Below are 14,476 nucleotides of genomic sequence, written 5' to 3'. Positions count from 1 at the left end.
AAAACCTATACTATGTTACTCCTACATTACCAGAGAGCATGAGTTTAGAACGCACTTGTGGGAGCTTGTCTTTCAATTACTCACTCAATGCCATCCCTAATTGGGGATTAGTTTTTGGGGAAGCCGGAGGAGGAGGAGGAGTAGAAGGACCTCGTATTTTCCAGCATGTTGCGGGCTGTTCGGCAAGAAAGACAAATGCGTTTGTGAGCATAGGCAAGAAATGCGGTCTTTTGGCGATGGAGAAGGAGGAAGCCCGCTGACTGGCTTCTGTCGGTGTTTTTAGCTTTTAGTTAAATAGAACTCTATTTGGTATCTGTGTGTGCACATTTGCTGCATTCGGCAACAGTTTTCGGCACTTGGACTGATTGGCAAAATGTCAGCACTCAGAATGAAGTGAAGAAACCAGTGGGGGAAAAAGTGTGTGTATTGAAAATCATTCCGTTTTGGTGAAAATCGGTTTTGGGTGGCGCCAGGATTACAAATCTTTTATTCGAGAATACGCATGTCTTTCGAGAGCATTGATATACAAATTATATTTCTGCTGTCTTTTATTTTTGAATACTTTTTTGTAGGATACAAATGATATCGAGTTCAGTACTATGGGGCGTATACGTAATACTTTGAAGAAAGAAGAGGAAAGACTCCTAATGAAATCCTTGAAGAAAAAATTTTTCCATAAAATTCTTTATAGAATTATTGTTGCTAAAAGTCAGGGACTTAAATTAAAGATTTAATACTCGTAGGCGGAAATAATAAACGACAAAAATGATAAATGCCAAGTGTTCAATCTCTGTCATGAAAAGTATAGCATACTTTTTTGCGTCAAATAAAACGAAACGAATAACTTCCGCTCTTCCAAGAAGATGCATTTTACTTATCTTTGAAAAAAAGAAAACGAAAAAAAAAACGTAAAAGTAAAGCCAGTTCTATTCGCATTTTAAACATCTACAAAACTTAATTATGTAGCATTTACAGTATGAAATAAACCTCCTGTTGCCTTTCGGGATAATTACGGAACACGAAACAACAACACAAAGGGCGATGAAGAAACAAAAATGTCGCCCAACAACAACAACAAATAACCGCAACTACTTAGCAACATTATACACTTCCGTGCCAGCATCAGGATCTGAAAAACCAACCCAAAACGTAATTATTGTTGCGGTAAATGCCAAACCCCCACACTGCTGCTGAACCACAGACCAGGCTTTTTTCATTTCTTTATAACGAAAAAAAAAAAAAAAAAAAATTAGTAAAAGTGATATTTATCAGTTGATGGACTGTTTAATACCCAGTAATATCATTTCAGATCAGTTGAATGTATCGTCTTATATATATGTATGATAAATTTGTCTTTAAAAGTCAGAATATTTGAAATATTCATTTTTATTAACTAAATGATATTTATCAGTTGATGGACTGTTTAATACCCAGTAATATCATTTCCGATCAGTTGAATGTATCGTCTTATATATATGTATGATAAATTTGTCTTTAAAAGCCAGAATATTTGAAATATTCATTTTTATCAACTTAAACTTTGTTGAAAAATTAATATGTACGTGCTTTTATTTGAAAAATTTGTACATTAATAGTTAAAATTTAATTTATAATTTATTATTTTAGTAATATTACTTTGAAGAATACATTTTGATTCTTTAAGAGTAACTGTGGAACTTAGAAATTGTATATCTAAATAAATATATAAAATATATGATTTTAATATATTATAAGCCTCAAGCTAAAACTTGATCCTACCGACTAAATTATAAGGATTCTATAAACTATAAATTAAAAACGATTAAGTTTGAAATCATATTTTTGTTTATTTTTTTATCCCATTAATGTTATATTATTTTTATAAAAATTCAAATATGAAAAAATGATCCCAAAATTGATACTTGGAATCCTGGAATCTTGCTTCCAATATACCCGTTACTGTAATAGATAGAATGTAAGAGAGAGATGGGAGAGAGTTGGAAAGACAAGCGGACCGTTGGGGGTGTGACAGAGCGAGAGAGAGAGAGAGAGAGAGAGAGAGAGAGAGAGGAAGAGAAAGTGGACCCGAAAGAGAGGTGTATATGGCGGCGTGTCGCGAAAATTAATCCATTTGCTGTGACAATGACTTTTATGCGGTTTCCAGCAACGCGGCGCCGGCAACCGCCATCCGGAATCAGCGGCCTGGAAGCTACCACTGCCGGACAGTTGGCAAAGTCAAGCCGCAGGCCGAATGCGGGCGAGCAGGGTGACCGGGGTTGCCGGAGAAGCTCCCCTCCCCTCCAAAAAAAAAAGAAAGAAAAAAAATACTGGTCGCTCCACAATGCTGCTGCGACATGTAAATATTTGGTGACATTTATAAAAAATGCTCTCGGACAGCCTCGAGCTTCCCATTTTGACCGAGCGCGAAGCCTTATCAAAGCAATTATCTCTAAGATGCCTCGTCGTTGAGTTTAACGCCCGTCTTCCTCTCTTGGCCATAAGAGTACAGTGGTTACTTACTTTCTTGAACTCTGAGATTCAATTTTAGAAGGGAAAATATTACAATGTGGGTTAATATTAAATATATCACATTTTCTATAATTATGAAACAATAATATTCAATATATTTCATAGGAGAAATATTACAACATGTGTTTAGATTAAATATATTCAATTATATTTATGGAAAATGCCATATATTTAATAATCAAGTATATTACATTCATTAATAACAGGATATGTATTGTATTTTATAGTAACCCGTATTATTATTTCTCCCCTAAGGAATTTTATTAGACCTTAAGTCTGGATTTATTATAATATGAAATTTTTTATATTTTTGATATTTAGAATATATTATTAAATTACAACATTTTCGAACTATAACATATTCTTAATATATACTAAATCCTTGGCTAGGCAATTCAAACTACTACATTTTTAAAGTACAATAAAGAATAATTGTACCTAAGCAACATAATGATTCATATTAAAGCATGTGAAGAAATTTAAAAAATCCCAGAATTTTTTAAGTCATAAAAGAGTTTTGAAAAAGTTAACCAAAAGTATGCAATCAAATCATAATTATTTTGTGGTAAATTTCAAAAATAATTTTTCCTGAGAAGATTTCAAACTCGTAATGGTTTCTGTAGCATTCTGTAGCAATACATTCGCTTTGTTACCACTGTACCTCGCTTACAATAAGAGAGACCGGCGACTGCCGAGGCGACCCTTCCCTCCATCCCTGACGTCCGTTTCCATTGTTTGATTTGGAACAGTAACGGAGACAAAGTACATAACATTTTTCTTGATTTTCCCTATCTCTTTCCCAGCCACCATTTTTGCGGCGGATTTAGCAAATGCCGAAAATTGTCAAATGTTGCGGTCAATTTGTGGGGTCAAAACGAAGTGGAAGCGAAACGAGGTGATTTGATGGGTGGATAAGAATAGCTCTAGCTTTTGTTTCTATCTCACTTTTTTGATAATTTAAAATGCTCCTGAATGCATTTTGGAACTAATCAAGGTGATGTGCAAGCTAAATTACACCTTATCGGAACTAGAAGATGTAATAACTACAAAACCATGCTGGAAAAGCTTTATAAAAAGATATATTTTTTAAAACTAAAACATGTATTTGATTTCATACTTATCAAGTTTATTGGCAGACTTAAGATTAATACAAGATCTTTTGGACTTTATGTACATTGCACCTGGTTTTTCAATGGCTAGGATTAACCAAAAATATTCTGCTTGATGGCAGCCCAAATACCCTTTCCCCGCTTTGGGGTCAGATCGTTCTCAATTTCCTTGTTGTACTGCTCACGGAGCAGAGGGTCGGTGGGTCCCCAGTTCTTTTTGGGAGTAAAAGCCCCTCTAATTTTCTCCCCCAGAGACTGACCTGGATCTCGGATAATGGCGACAATCATCCAAATTGGCAATTGTAATATACCAAAAGCGGTTATCACCCAACCAATACCTGTAAAAGAACACCTTTAGTTTGTATTAATTTTCAAGTTTAAGAAGACTTACTATATGCCCAACTGGGGTACACAATATTATTGTAGGTCAGTGGCTCATATGTTGCATAGAAGTATATCAGAATAACAGTCATGATCAGGGGAGTGATTATGCTCCAACAAAGTCTCCAGTAGAGGCCGACCTTGCGGCCCAGCATGAACTCAATGTCCTTGCACAGGCGATCTGTGCCATAGATCCATCCAATGGTGTACAGTTCAGCAATTCCTAGAACCAATGCTATCATCGAGGCACCAAAAAAGTCCACTAAAGTCAGCATGTATTGGCCCCCCTTGAAGAAAAAGGATAAAGGATAAATTCAGCATTCCAAGGATCTGATAATTCCATCTGATTTATGTATAAAGTTCTCTGAAATCCAATCGTATTCTTAATATCTTACCGGTGTAATATACATTAGTCCAATGAAAAAACTGACTACTGCAATCAGCAGGGAGCACTGCCACTGCTTAAAATTGGGGAACCGATCCCTGATAGCTGTCACTGAGCAGGAGGTCATGGCTATATTTGATCCAATGCCCAGAACGAAGAGCATAAGGAAGAAAAGCACCGAGAAGATCTGCGGCAGCTGCTTGAACTTGGCAATGGCATCGGGATACGAAATAAAGGCCAATCCTGCTCCTCCTTTCACCACAGTGCCAATGTCATCGGTGCCAATCTCATGAGCCAAGTGTCCCAGAATTCCGAATATCGTAAACCCAGCAAGCAGGGAAGTCATCGTATCCAAAGCAGTTACAATCGTAGCATCTCGATGTACATTGTGACCAAACTTGTTGAAGGAGGAGTACATGATGATGTTGCCAAAGCACACCGATAGCGAGTAGAAGCACTGGGTCACGGCAGCATACCAAACCTTGGGATCCAAGATCTTGCCCCACTGTGGCTTAATGAAATAGTAGATGCCATCCAGGGATCCTGGCAGGGTTACAGCTCGCACCAAAAGGACACCCATTATGACGTATGGGAAAATGGCAAGGAAGTACGAGGCCTTTCCGGAACTCTTGACTCCACGGCGAATGATTAGGAACACGCAGGCCCAGGCCACAAATAATCCAATGACTAGCTCCCAGTTGGGCAGACCAATGCCATTTTCAATGTTGGGCTTCTCGTGCAACACCTCCTTACTAGAACGATTGAAAAGTATCGAGTTATGGGACTTATAGTCAAGTGCAAACCACCACCAATTCAAAATGAGTTAGGTTAAAAAACCATCACCGATTTTCATACTCATGCGGTTGTGACACCTTCCTGCTTATTATCTAGAGAAAAATTGTATACCAAAACATAGCTTCTTGCACAGATTTCTTAAAGATTTTGAATACATCCTTATATATGTAAAATTTTTTAAAATCCCAGCGTCACATCCGCACAATTCCTGAAAACTTAGCACTTACACAAAATACCACTCCGAACTGGTGATCAGACGATCATTTTCAGATTTTACTGAGTAATTTTTCGGGGACTGATCATCTTTATCCATTTGAGACCAATTAGGTGCATCGGGTGCTGAGTTTATGCAGTTGATACCCCATTCCTCCCGGCATTTGGCCCAGGGCAAAGGGTTTTGGAATGACTCAAAGAAATATCGACCAATAATCGCTACCAGGGCGGCGTAGTAAGTGCTGAGCATAAACACCTGGAAGGCCTGACCGGCTCCAACACCTTTTAATTCCATTAAAAACAATTTTAGGAAAATAGTAGGTTAACACAAATTAAATGAGAAAGCATAATGAGTTTGTAGGTTGATTGGGAAAATAAGAAAGCTTTTTGGTAGATACAAAATATGTTAGTTGAACTAAGAAGAAAGCAATTTGATGAATTTTGCAAAAGTAATATGCGATTAAATCACTTGATGATACATAATTATGAAATTACCTACTTTAAAATTAGTGAATTCATGCGCAGTTTAGGGTGGAAAAAATAAAATATCTTTGTCCAAAATTGAGTGCGAAAGGTCTTAAAAATGGGGTGACGGATTTAAGGGTGAACATTTTCTGCTTAGTCAATTATTTGAGTTCCTTTAACTTTTGAAATTTTCTGTATTAAGGTGCAATTGTGTATTACATTTCCAAGTAATTTCGAGTTTAAGGTGAAGGTTTTACATTGTAGTGATTGAGTGATTCAATCTGGGGCAATGACTGGGCCCATATTGACAATTGGTCTGCCGAGGAATGGATGAAACCGAAGCCGTCTCTATTTGGCTGTTGCAATCGCATCGGTCTATTGCAGTGCCCTCACAATTGATGGCAATATTGGCGTCATAATTGCCCGGAGAGGGATGCGGGTTCTCATTCAATTAGTAGAGCAATAAAGCGAACGTTATGCGCCTTTTGTCATACTGGCCATAAACTTGAGTTCGCGCCGGGGTTTCGCGATAAGATTACCCACTGTGCATACACACACCACCCCACACACACCCACAATACCGAAAAACACCGAAAACATGCCGCTGCAACACCACTAACCCACAATGACACAGGTCCCGATCCAACCACAGGAAAAAAGGGAACAGGAACGGGGAACGGGAACCCGTACTTACAGAAAATACAACTCGGCAGAGGCGACCGGTTTCTGCCCGGCCAGCATCTCCATATCCACGGTTTTGGCCAACTGGGAGGTGGTGTTACCCAGACTGGAGGCCACGCATTGGGATTGCCACTCCGGCCGGCACTCGGACCAGGGCAACGGCGAACGAAACGAATCGAAGAGGTAGCGCAGGGTTATGCCCATTATGGCCACATAGTAGGTGGTCACCATGGATATGGATATCACCTGGCCGATTCCGACGCCTACAGATGCGGTTGCGTTCATGGGATATACACGCAGGTCGGTTGATGAACAGAATGACGATGTACTTTCTGTATGTTCACTGTTGCCATGCTCTTGGCTGAATGGGATAATACGCTTTTATTGGGGCCCTAACTGATCGCATTTAACGTACTGTCTTTCACAGTGGAATGCACAAAGATTTACGAAGAAATTTAAGCTCATATACTTGAGAATTACCTTTGAAAATTATTAAATATAGATGTAGTTTTCACAAATACTATATTATATATCTATAGTAGAAGTTCTGCTGTTCTTGCTTCCCAAGAATATATAAAGGTATTTAATTTGGGTTGATTTCTGATTCCTAAGGAACTCCCTAACTAGAAAAATTTATTTCAAGCTTATTATATTTACCACTTCAGCTTTGAAAAGAGCATGACAGCCGTGAACCTACTGCAATGTTCTCACAGGCACTTACCTTTCATGGCGGGACACAAATCGAACACCTTTACCGAACCGCGGCTGGAAAACTGGCCAATTACCATTTCCAGATAGTAAATCGGTTTGCCAATCAGGAACAGCACAATGAGATATGGAATGAGGAAGGCACCGCCGCCATTGTCGAGGGCGGTGAAGGGGAAGCGCCACACGTTGCCCAGACCCACGGACATGGCAATGCAGGACATCAGGAACTCCACACCCTTGCCCCAGGTGGCTCGCTCCTCTGGCAATTTACTCGCCTCCGGATCGTCGTTGGCATTATCCCGGGGAGCAGCACTGCTAGCCTATGGAACGATGATTAGTTGACTCATGGATTATTTTGCTGCAGTTTCCTACCGAAATGTCCACTGTGCTGGCAATGCTGCGTCCATCGTCGCCCACGAAGGCTGCATTTCGATGATTCCTGTGGGATGCGTCCATTATGGCCAGCAAACCGTTCTATTAGCGAGGAATTGCAAAGCAGAACTAATAGTCACTTTTTTGGGAGTACTTCTCTGAAGCTGTATAACTGACAATCAGAGACGTCCGAGGGATCTTGAAGATAAGAAATGATGTCATTATCACAAGATAGATAAGTCTTTTCTGGTTAGACTGATCTAGAGGGAAAGAGAGATGCCCTTTAGATACTCAAATTATGGCACTTGTCTGGCGTCAATTGTATTCAACAATGAAGCGTCAAAGTTTGGGAATATTTTGGAAAACAACATTTATATATAAAATATAATTAAAATCACTTAATCTTCAGTTTTATCAACGCAGTTTTTTTAAATAAGTTTTCACACATTTTTCCTTACTCCTATAAAAATCTCAAGGTCCCATGTTGAGGTCTCTTAAAAATAACACATTATGATTTCATTCAACATTAAAATATTAAACAAAGCTAATTAGTATGATTTTATATTAACGCTAGTTGTGAAATATTTCATAACCAGATTGCAATCATGAAGACATGAGTAGTTCTGTAATTTTCTTAGATAAAGGTACATCTTCAATGACTACACAATGCCAATTAAGGCTGATATCTTTCCACTTACAAAAAACAAATAAAATTACAAATTCTCCACTTTTATAATATCAGAACAACACAGTATAGTTTTTTTCTTTTATTTAAGTTACTAAGAGATAGAGACGTTTAAGCACTTAACACATTTGGTGGATTTATTGCGTTCAGTTGTTAATTTTTGTGGGCGATAAAACAGTTTAGACGTGAATGTGTTAAATAACTTAATATTTACTCTATAAATGTTTACATTTTTCTTGGCAAGTCATATATTTACGAGTGTCTCTGTGCCTGAGTTGTGGGAACCGGTTGGTAAAAGCTTAAAATATTGACACGTCTGGATTGCATTTATTTAGAATTATTAATTGGAGGTAGGAGAGCACGTTTTTCAATTGCAATGTGACTGTCAAATTAATTTCAATTAATTGCCGATATCATGACTCATAATATTCGAAATAATTCAATGTGTGCACTCTTCAGACTTCGTGCCTGCCAAATATATTTCTATCTCTTGCCGCATTTGAAGATCATGGAATGTTATCTGTAAGATACATAGATGCAATATCAGATGAGATAATAGCTTTGTGACTCAAGCTAAGAATTATAATTTTAAATTGCTGTTGGTTGCAAAATTTAAAAAAGGTTTTCATTTAGACACACTTTTTATTCATTAAATGCAAATATTCAATGTTTTAAACAAGAATGTTTAAGCACTCCAGCGATCTTGCTGAATATCACCTATCTTCTACTGATTGTATTGTTATATTTCTAATTATAAACTGCACCGCAAGACAAAGAAATACGACCTTCAAACCCTCTGTCTCTTTAAGATTGAAGGCTCTTAGGAATAAAGAGCTACCTTCAATCTACGACTGAGTTTCATATTGTCTTAAGCTTAAAACAGAAAAGTGGATCCCCCATTCATCACTGTGATTACAAACAAGATGGAATTACCTAAAAAAAGCACACAACTGGCTTGGATCCGTAATGAATTATTTGCATTCTTTTTTTTTGTTTCTCTTATTAGCAAACTGGTTTTTTCAGATCTAGTAAGAAATTCTGAGTTCTTCTGAGCAGACGCAGAAACAAAACAAATGATTTCCCCATAAGATGAGTCACAAAAATAAAATTATATTCAGTTCTTCTAGTGGAATAAAGAGAATGTCGTTACTGACGTCACAAATACCAGTCAGCCGAGATGAGTTTTAGGCAGTTTCAACTAGTTTTCATTTGGTGTTTGAAGAGATTTTGAAATTAATCAAATATAAATAAAAAGGTTAAAAGATGGTCTGAGACCGGCTTATATTTCTATTATTATATTTTAATTTCTTTGTTATAAATAAATAAACCTATTCAAATTTACCTTGTTCGAACAACAAACACTTCAGTTAACTACCGGACAGGGCATTAGCATGCAAAAACGTGTTTTTATATGGCCAACTTGTTGCGCTCGCTGCCAAAACAAATGGACGGTAACGATCGTTAGACAAATCACGAATATATATAAATATATATATATATTGGTATGCATCAAAGTTTATTAGTTTAATGCCCACGTTGCGTATACGTCATAAAACGGTATAGGGGGAAAAGGTCAATTTGTCGAGTGTTCGATTTGATATTGAGATATTTTAGATGCTTTAAGATTATAAAGTAAAGTTAAAATTAAATTAAGTGTGGCTTATTATTATCTTAATGTAGAGGGGATGGTAATAGTAAGAATTTTTAATCACTAAATGTATTTGTACTTAATCTTCTACTCATATCAATATCGTTTGTTTATTATTAACTTATTTGGAGTATTTTTTTGTTGACATTAAAATGTCACCTGGTAAAGGCATTTACAATAAGCATCAGTGGACGAGTCGTTCTAGCTATATTCTTTAAGTAATTCCCTTTTCCTTCATACTTATGCTTTAATATCAGAAAGCAATCTTATAGTCTTATAGCTGTCATAGGGAAGATCGGATATACCAGTGTTAATATTGATTTCCAAGTAAAAACATTTGATATATAGTCATAAATCTGCCTTCGGTTATTATACAGGCTATTGAAAGAGTCTCTTTGAATTAATTATTAACTAAGATCTTGATTTAAGATCTTTAAAGAACATGCCTTTGATTTATTTATAAAACCGAAGTTAGCTAGTTGTCTTTCTTACAATTTAATTAAACTAAAAGCAATAAGTATTCCCTGTATTTTATAACTATTCAGTTCCTTAAGTTCTTCTTTAATTTAAACAAGACATCCTTGGAATGACTTAGTTTAGGTCTTTGCCTTATTTTGTTAAAGCAGCTTCTGAGGTTATTTTCTGAGAGATCTTTCCATAAGTTCACTTCACTTTGAGACAATTAAGTTTGTGTGTAAGTGAGTTGCAGACTTTGATTTTATTTTGATCTTTAATAAAGGTAAATTATGGTAAGGTAACATGCGGCTAAAACTGCTTTGAACCGGCTGGAAGCGTAGTTATTCAATTAAAACTCAGAGACGCCCAGAGACAAGGCTGCGTATTTTCAAATGCTAATGTTTTGATATTATTTGTTTGGATAACCCGACGACGACTCGACTTGACTGTTGCGCATCTGCACACGCGATTTTTGGAAAAGTTTCCGAACCGAAATAAGCCGAGAGACTCCGTGAAACTCGTTATTATTGCATTAGGCTTTTGGCAACTGGTCGCGGATCGCGTTTCCCGAGCTCACGTGAGCCAAACAAAAAAACCAAATCCAAAAAAGAGGTCTTTAAGCCAAGCAAAAACCAAGCAGCCAAAACGCCAAAAAGCCAGGCCGAGTGACAGTAGCCAACTGAATGAGCCAGGGCAAGGTTTCGATGGTTTTATTGTGAACTTGACTCTAGAGCCGACGTTGTCTGCAGCCAAATAACCATATAGCTGGCTGGCTATATAGGTGAAAGCTTAGCCTAGTGTTTGACAGCCATTGGGTTGTGTCATTAGCTAAACGATCTTCGTAGCAGCTGGGAGGGTCTCAGCGAAACGATCAAACTAGTAACTGGTTTATGTATTGGATTAGGGGGAAGTACAGTCGAATCCCGATAATTCGTACCCCGCTAAATCGAAAATCGCGATAATTCGTAAAAAATTCTGTCCCCTTGAAAAAAACTCGTTAATTCGTAAAAATTCCATACATTTTGGTCCCCTCGTTAATTCGTAGTATTTGGCGCAACGCAAAGAATATTGAACCTCTTATAAATTGTAATTTTGTTTCGAAACCTCTTATAAATCGTAATGCGATGCGAAATATTTTGTAGTTAAAGCGACGTTAGATTTTGCAGGCATCAGATCGGAGAAGAAATTTTATAGAATTTACAAACCAGAGCATTTAATTCCTCAACTTAAACATTATTTTTCGACTCATGATGTGCCAAATAGTGTGTTTGACAACCTAATAGGTTTAGAAAACGCAATGGAAAAAATATAAGAAAAAAACACGAAGCAATAAACAATTACCAATTATTTTAAATCTTGAATTTTCATTTTTAATAATTTAATCTTTCTGCTTAATTTTGTTTGTTAATTTTTTGTTTAATTTTCCTTTAATTTGAAAAACGTACAAACGAATGTACATATTTATTATGTAAACATGATGTGAAATGTAAAAACCCCGTTTATTCGACTCTTTCATTTTTGAGCCCCTTTAAATAGAAATCTCGATAAATCGAATTCCCGTCTAATTCGTAAAAAAATTGATCCCCATTCCATTTCGAATTATCGGGACTCGACTGTATCTATCTTGGCGTTGGGAATATATACGATGGATTAGAATCATATAATATTTCCAAGATGCTTAGTTAAATTCTCTTAAAGTCCAATGCCTGGACTAGCCTTCGGGTTCTCTTGGAGCTGGAGGCTATGCACTTACACTTTTCTCATTACACCCAGACTCACATAAACACGAAGCCATTGTTCTTATTGGAGGGCAGTAGGAGCAAAGGGAGCAGCAGCAACAGCAGCAAGCAAAACAACACACAAATTGTTATGATAAAAGTTTTTATCAAGTTTTCGTTTCGTTTTTGTGTGTCGTCATCGTCTTGGTCTGCGTCTAGCTCTCTCGTTGATTTTCTTCATAAGATAGGAAAAGACCAGGCCAGTAAAGTGCGAAGGAAGGGTAAGTTCTTCCCAAAATGCACTGGGAAAAATACATGAACCTAGAACAAATATATAAAAATAAAACAAATAGACTTCAAAAAGATTATAAAGATTTTTCCAAGTTTAATATAACATTTAATTTCCTATGCATTCCAACTCTATCTCCAATTTTCTCTATAGTTTTTCTCATAGTGCACCTAGAAAATGCATAAAATAAAGCCCCCTGGGTATTTGGTCCGGCAAAAGGTGGTATGGGTTGGTTTGTCTCATAAAATGTTAACTACTTGCAAAAATACTGCTAACTGGTAAAACTTTAAGCCAAAAATCATTAAGTCTGCACAGAGAAATTTCAGCGAGGCCGGAAGGAAGCGGAAGGAGTGAGACACAGGGGTGAGCCGAGGGATCGGAGGAAAGAAGTTAGCTTGTTTTATGCTAGAAAATTGGTTGCATGGCCATTTTGTGGCTCACTACGAGTCTCACACTGTGGGACTTGCCACACGCCCTTTTCAGATGCAACGTCCAGTGTCCTTTCTGCCATTATGACTGGAACCTTGGGGAGTGACAAAACTGAGCCATATCCAAACTGGACAGTCCACATAGCACATTCGGTGGTTGTGTCAGCCCATTTTTCTCTCTTTCTCTCTAGTGCACAACTTTTTAATTGCAATTAAAAACTAAGCAAAAGTCTTGGCTAAGAAAATGCTCAATCTCGGGCTTACATGTTGTGGTTACTTCAAAATTAAAAGAGGGGAGATGGAGCTGTAAACAAAACCTATATAGTTGCAAATTTTGTATTTTAACAATATTTAAAATATGTAAAACTAGGCTAGAGTTTTCAGGTGAAACTATTAATGCATTAATGAATTTCGTAAACTCCACAGACAAGGTCCGCAGTTCCGGTTCCAATTTTTCCCCACTTCCTTTAACCGAGACAGAGTCTGCAGTGGCCAGGATCGTCAAAGGTTCCTTTTGGCTTTTGCGGCTAGGTTAGTAATCATTTTGGTCCCGCCAAATGTCTTTCCATCCGCTCGCCTCTGGCGGCTACTCACATGTTATGTGCAAGGTAATCTCCTTTATTACTGCGGCAACTTTGACGGAGGTCCTGCGGCGAGTTCCTGAGCATAAAATGGGGATTTCTAGAGGACTCGGTTTCGTGGGCGTTTACTGCTTTTGCATAACAAACTGTGAGCATTAGGCAAATTTTTATTTGTTGTGTTTGAGTCATAAACAAAAGTTTTCCCCCACAAATTACACATTGGACAAATCCCATAAATGTACCAAGCTGACCGCTAATTGAAAGGGATTCTCATTAGGTGGAATGGCTTGCTCAAACAAAAATTAATCCATAAAGAGGAGAAGTAAAAGAGGCTGGGATTCGTTTATTCATTAATGATTAATTATGCACTTTTATTCGCATCATTAGTCATTCAATGGTTAGTGCATGGCCACAAATCGTTGAAGCTAGCAGCTGTGAAAGAAACAGTAGAAGTAAATGTAGCTTCTACCATTGAAGGGACAAACTAAAAAGCCGCCATTTTTCTGGCTTGTTTGACAATTGTTGCGGTTGGTGCATGGAACATGGAGCTCGGAACATGGCCGCCATTCATCGTCCGTTCGTGCGGAGCAGCAGCCGGATGCAGCAGCAGATGTTGAACGTGACCATGACAACGATTCCACTCCATGCACTGCAAGAAAATGAATTTTCAAAGCGTTCATTATTCCCTTGAAAAGACTTGGGGTAGAAAGAGGTAATAATAATTTCAAGTGCATTTTCTAGACTTAAAGCTGAAATATTAGACTAATTGTAAAACTATGTACTTTAATAGAGTATTTCGAATTTGGTATTTGATCTATATTTTCTCTCAGTGCCTTATTGCATTCAGAACGGGGTCCTGACCAGAGTCCTCGACCACTAATGCCGTGCTAGTTGTTATAGCTGTTGTTCGACTCAAAGAGGCATGCAATGCAAGTTGTTATAGTTAGCTGACTCTTGTGGTGCGTGCAGCTAGCAAACTTTGCCGCCGCGTGTCAGATGAGCTCAGGATTCCCGAGGGAAAGCGGCGGCTTTTCATCATCACCAAAAATCATTG

General features: G+C 37.5%; 1 protein-coding gene across 2 annotated transcripts; it reads right to left on the bottom strand.

The window, feature by feature from the left end:
• Nucleotides 1–3,612: 3,612 nt before the first annotated feature.
• LOC110185995 (sodium-dependent nutrient amino acid transporter 1) lies at nucleotides 3,613–7,818 on the bottom strand. Of its 2 annotated transcripts, none has more exons than XM_020955023.2 (6): nucleotides 7,618–7,818; nucleotides 7,259–7,565; nucleotides 6,551–6,800; nucleotides 4,394–5,135; nucleotides 4,009–4,285; nucleotides 3,613–3,955 (listed from the first exon to the last, which is right to left on the bottom strand). In XM_020955023.2, exons 1-6 carry the CDS (start codon nucleotides 7,699–7,701, stop codon nucleotides 3,711–3,713), a joined length of 1,905 nt encoding a protein of 634 aa, XP_020810682.2. In that variant the 5' UTR covers nucleotides 7,702–7,818; the 3' UTR covers nucleotides 3,613–3,710. The 2 variants fall into 2 exon arrangements, with proteins under 2 accessions (XP_020810682.2, XP_086697134.1); XM_086841008.1 differs by lacking the exon at nucleotides 6,551–6,800 and adding an exon at nucleotides 5,406–5,673 and having other exon boundaries at nucleotides 7,618–7,812.
• Nucleotides 7,819–14,476: the final 6,658 nt, after the last annotated feature.

Source organism: Drosophila serrata, unplaced genomic scaffold, assembly GCF_035046125.1.
Source record: "Drosophila serrata isolate PLE 108 unplaced genomic scaffold, ASM3504612v1 contig_100, whole genome shotgun sequence".
Lineage (NCBI taxonomy): Eukaryota > Metazoa > Arthropoda > Insecta > Diptera > Drosophilidae > Drosophila > Drosophila serrata.
This window is presented reverse-complemented; position numbering and strand designations above follow the sequence as displayed.